The sequence below is a fragment of the Plasmodium fragile genome (genome assembly GCF_000956335.1).
Source record: "Plasmodium fragile strain nilgiri unplaced genomic scaffold supercont1.15, whole genome shotgun sequence".
NCBI classification, from domain to species: Eukaryota; Apicomplexa; class Aconoidasida; order Haemosporida; family Plasmodiidae; genus Plasmodium; species Plasmodium fragile.
In genome coordinates, this window is record NW_012192595.1 from 73,708 (window position 1) to 79,335 (window position 5,628).

The 5,628-nt window shown below is 41.7% G+C and overlaps 2 protein-coding genes across 2 annotated transcripts; one reads left to right on the forward strand and one right to left on the reverse strand.

Moving 5' to 3' along the window:
• Positions 1-1,433: 1,433 nt before the first annotated feature.
• Positions 1,434-2,966, forward strand: AK88_01674 (inosine-5'-monophosphate dehydrogenase; the record flags this gene model as incomplete). Its single annotated transcript, XM_012479309.1, has 1 exon — positions 1,434-2,966. One exon carries the CDS (start codon positions 1,434-1,436, stop codon positions 2,964-2,966), a length of 1,533 nt encoding a protein of 510 aa, XP_012334732.1.
• Positions 2,967-4,628: 1,662 nt separating this feature from the next.
• On the reverse strand, positions 4,629-5,477 carry AK88_01675 (uncharacterized protein; the record flags this gene model as incomplete). The annotated part of the gene is made up of 1 exon (XM_012479310.1): positions 4,629-5,477. One exon carries the CDS (start codon positions 5,475-5,477, stop codon positions 4,629-4,631), a length of 849 nt encoding a protein of 282 aa, XP_012334733.1.
• Between the last annotated feature and the right edge of the window lie 151 nt (positions 5,478-5,628).

Here is a 5,628-nt window from a genome sequence, read left to right on the forward strand (position 1 = left end):
TTTCCTTTCTGGGGTATCAGAATGGGGCATCAACAAACGAGGAAATGAAAATTAGCATTCTGCTAGAGTGACCTCCCGCCCCCTTCAAAAAAAAAAAAAAAAAAAAGGAAAAGCGATCAGCGCAAGGGCTGTTAAGGCGTATCCTTCCCAAAGTGGGCAAGTATTATGGCTGGTTGCAAAAAAAAAAAAAAAAAAAAAAAGAAACACAATGGAGGAAAGGGAAAAGGAAGCATGTTTGAAACATACATTTATGTTCCGCCAAAGCGCCCTACTGGGGCATTCGCGCCAATCGGCCAAGTCCGCTAAACTTACCCTCTCCGACCCGCGTGCATATTTTCCCTCCCCATGCCCCGAAGAAGAGAGTTAGGAAAATGCATTCCCCTACCACATGAGACTAGCCGGCGCACCACACTGTGTGTGCATTTTTGGCGCTCCTACACAAGACCGTGGGGACGCGGTACCACGACGCACTATCACCTGTATTTTCCCGCGCTCTCGCATTACCGTTATGCATTATATGGACCACATGCCTCTTAGATGCGCACGAACCCTTTGTGTGCTCGAATGTTCCCCCAATTTGCCCAGCTGCGTATATGGCATGGCATGCCGCGCCGGCGCCCCGACCGCGTCACCCTCAAAAAGAGAAGAAGCACTACATCTCAGTCGAGGAGAGGAAGAGACCCTTAACCCACATTAAAGCAGATGTTTTTAAAAAAAAAAAAAAAAAAAAAAAAAAAAAATGAACCTCATAATATATTTAATAATCGCGTAAGGCAAATCAGTTCGACGTCCCCCACTAGCATATAAAATGCTTTTTTAGCGAAAGTGGGTCTCATGCCGTTTGTGTTCGCATCTGCACCAAGATAAACGCGTCCGACAGTGATATTAAACCAAAATTTGAAGAGAGCATCGCCCCCTGGATTACATATAAACGCGTCCCTGCGCGCGCCGCGGTTAAGAAGTCTCCAGGGGATTTTTTTTTTTTTTTTTTTTCATTTTTTACCATTCTTTTTTTTTTTTTTTACTTTTTTCCCGGTCCGTAACACTACATCGCTTCTTTCTCGAATCATCAGCCACGTCCTGGCAGCGACCCATTTTGGAAACTTCTGCTGCGTGGGATCTCGTCCCCCAGGAGCGAACAATAGCGACGTGGCGCGGCGAACGGGAAGGACAGGCCAAAGCAGATGTCTCACATGTGCCAAACACCTCCCAGACGAAGCATTTGGTTCCCCTCCCGTTCAGCCCGTTTTTTAAATTCTCGCTCCATCGCGTTGAGCAGAAGAGGGAGAAGTAACCCCACGCGAGCCCATTCCACAGGAGAGTCTGCCTCAAGTAAATAACCGTCCGTGCAGTTATCCCCCCCGTAGCGCCGCACATACATAGAAGCGTGCGTACTTTTGGCCAGAAGGCGAACTACCCCCCCCCGTGAGACGATGGCGAACGGGTGGCCCGCGGAGAAGATTTTCGGGGACGTCATGTCCTACACGTACGATGATATCATTTGCCTTCCTGGTTACATCAATTTTCCAATGAGCGAAATCGACCTGTGCAACAACTTAACTCCAAACATATCTCTGAAGACGCCGGTCATATCTTCCCCCATGGACACAGTGACGGAGCATAAAATGGCCATTTCGCTAGCTCTATGTGGAGGGCTGGGAATCATTCACAATAACATGAGTATAGAGAATCAAATAGAAGAAGTGAAAAAGGTGAAGAGATTTGAAAATGGATTCATATTTGATCCCTATACATTTTCCCCAGAACACACAGTGGCAGATGTAATTGCAACCAAAAATGAAGTTGGGTATAAATCATACCCCATAACAGTAGATGGAAAAGTGGGTTCTAAATTAGTTGGGATCATTACAGGGGTGGACTATCTCTACCTTACAGATCAAACAAAAAAAATAAAAGACATCATGACGACGGAAGTTGTGACAGGAAAATATCCCATTAATCTATCTGATGCAAATAAAGTTTTGTGTGAAGAAAAAAAAAGCGTCCTGCCAATTGTTAATAATAATTATGAATTAATAGCTCTTGTGTGCAGAAATGACATGCACAAAAATAAAATTTTCCCACATGCTTCTAAAAGCCAAAATAAACAACTCATTGTTGGAGCTTCCATATCGACCAGGGAACATGACCTAGAGAGAGCCAACCAGCTCATAAAGAACATGATTGATGTGATTTGTATTGACTCATCACAAGGTAATAGCATATACCAAATTGACACTATTAAAAAATTAAAAGCAGCTCACCCGGATATACCCATCATTGGAGGAAATGTGGTTACTTGTGATCAAGCAAAAAATTTAATAGATGCAGGAGCTGATGTGTTAAGAATTGGTATGGGTAGCGGTTCTATTTGTACCACGCAAGATGTATGTGCCATTGGAAGAGCTCAAGGCACAGCTGTGTATCATGTAAGTAATTATGCACACACGAGAAATATTAAAACTATCGCTGATGGAGGAATTAAAAATTCTGGTAATATCGTTAAAGCTTTATCCTTTGGTGCAGACTTTGTCATGATGGGTAACCTCTTAGCTGCAACGGAAGAAAGTTGTAGTGACTACTATTTTGAAAATAATGTGCGTCTGAAAATATATAGAGGAATGGGTAGCATGGAAGCCATGTATAATAAAGGATTTAATTCCAAGAGTAGATACCTCGTAGAAGAAAGGAAAAATGATGCACTCTGTGATCAAAATGAAGAAATAAAAGTTTCGCAAGGGGTATCAGCTAGCTTAGTGGATAAAGGATCTGTTCTCAAATTGATTCCTCATCTGTTTAAGGCTGTGAAACATGGCTTCCAAAGCATGGGTATTAGGAACATACCTGAACTGCACTCCAGATTGTACTCGGGGGACCTCAAATTTGACGTGCGTTCCTTCAACACCATTAAGGAAGGACGCATAAGCGACAATCTTATATTCACAAATAAGAAGTTCACGCCGTGAAGTGGCGGGGGGGGGGAAGCAAGCCATCCGGGAGAACACAGCTACATATGTGCACTGTCACCATGCATACCCTTTTTTTTATTAGTGTAACACACGTGTGGGACCCTCCGGTGTTTCACTTTATACACATATATATACCCCCCCGGGAGTGAACCAAGTGAAGGAGAATGAAGGACTTTTATTTACATCCCTCCCCTTTCGCGCATACACCGTGCGCATCTCGTGCGGAAAGGCAACAAAAAAAAAAAAAAAAAAAAAAAAAATGAATCAGTTATAACTCCAATTTGACGATGCGGTGTATTTAGGACACATCACATAACACAAGCTAACATCATACGTGACAGTGGTTCTTCATTTTTTTTTTTTTTAACGCGAACGCATTTTTTTTTTCTTTTTTATTTTTTTTGACAACAATTATAAGCGGATCAATTTGGCTACACACACACATACACGTGCGTAGAATGAATTTACAAAACAAAAAAAGAGCGTTATTTTCACGGCCCCCCACGTGCTTACTGGGTGTACGTTCCTCTCATTTTGGAGGAGTCACTTGGATGTTGCCACGTAGACATGGTTATGCGGCTCTTTTTTTGTGTAAAAACAAAAAATAAACATCACATTAGGTTTCATTTAAGATAAAAAGAAGCAAAAAGGTTGTCATTTACCACTGGTAGGAGAACACCCCCACTCAAAAGGGTAAATTCAAATAGGAACAAAGCAGTTCGGCGAGTTCGCTTCATCGCCCTCAAACAGCCAACTGCCTAACCGTGGTACCTCCGTTTGGCTATGTTCCTTTTTTTTTTGTCTGTCTTTTCTTAAATCGCCACCCAGCGTGAAACGATCCCGCGAGATGCATGTCGCCAACATGAAAAAGGATTGTTAGAAAATTTTTCAAACAAAGTTTGCGAATTGAAATAATGTAAGCACAAATAAAATAATGGAACAGTTCAGCCTTTTGCGACAGCAGGCGGGGGAATAAACACTTATGGAAGAGCAGTGCGCTAAAATAAAAATAAAATGAAACATACCAGCACGTTTGGAAGCCACCAGAACAACAAGAATGGAAAAAATTGCGCGGTAACAACACACCACTTCGCAACAGTGGAGGAAGCGGGGCAACTTCCCGCGACATGGACCCACACTGCAGTTATGCGCGTTAATTCTTGTTAGTTGCAACGAGGGGTGGGTACCCGTTCACATCAACATTTCGTGCATTCTCATATAAGGCAACCACAATATGTACAAAACAAATAGACGCGGAAATCGCGTCGCACGTCAATGGGTGTCTATACCATATGGAGAAAAATGCATCTCATCGCTTGGTACGACCACCCGCGCAAAACATTACAAAATTGAAAAAAATTATGAACAGGCAAGGTGAAATGGCACTGTGTGACTTCCATTTTGGCTAGCTCCACAAAAAAAAAAAAAAAAAAAAAAAAAAAAAAAAAGCGTGAGCGGACCCCAATCAGAAGGAAGACTCCCTTTTATTCAACGAGTACACATTAGCGCGGGATAATACGCCCACACAATGGAGCAAAATAGAGAGTACAACAAGGGGGGGAATGAGGGAAAGATAGAGAGAACAAAAAAAAAAAAGGTACAATACAACGCGAAGGGCAATGTGTAACACGCCAGGGGTTACTGTTCGCGCACCCCCGCTCAATGGTTCGCCTGGACCATCTTAACCACCCAGGTGTCTACATAACCAACGAGCTTCTTATAATACATTTCGTCGTACTTGTAGTACAGAGACAAGGAGGGGAAGAAAATGGAGGAGTCGTCCGGAATGGTTTTGTCTTTGTCGGCATTCTTATCAAAATGCTTCATGACGTGTGCATCAATATGGTCGTACATCAAGTTGATGTTTTTTTTATTTATAAAAATAATTTTCTTCAATGTGTGATTATCGATAAACATATTAAAAAGGGACCAAACTTTTTTAAAAAAGGTGGGGACATTTATAATATAAATTCTGTACAGAACATCCGTGTAAAATTCGTTAAAAATGTTAATAATTTTTTTAATGCAATCCACGCTGATCATATTATTTAATTCAAATTTTTGGCAGTCCACAATGATTACTAGCTGCAAAGTGGACTCGTCGAATTGGGTTTTCCCCTCCGTGTTGCTCTCCCCACCATTTGCTTTTCCCTTTTCCTCATAACATTTTGAATAATCAATACTGTTCATGCACATGTCGACATGATAAACGAGCAGCAAGAACAGTTCGTCTTCTTCCATGTTTAATTTTTCCTGTATTTTTATATAAAGCATGGGCCTCGATTTTTTGTCACTTCCGCACCTGAAGATGTTGGTCTTCATTAAAATGTCCTTAATGTGCACAGGGTTGATGAAGGTGTTGTCTCGGTTTCCCGTGGTGCTGAATGCATTGGTGTTGCACTTGGCCACTGCGGCCGTCTCTGTTGCAGTGGCCATGGCCTCGTCGTGCATCGAGCTTGAGCCCCTCTTTATCTTCCCCTGGCTTGTGTTAAAAATCGAAATGGTCATTTGTCTCCACAAAATAAATTTTATAATTTTATTCGAAGTTTTTAGCAAATTATAATCGTACGTGTCTAGAAAGCGCAAAATGGTGATATCACTAAGGAAGTATAAATCACTGTAAAAAATATTTATTTTTTTTTTTTCATCATTTTGTTCA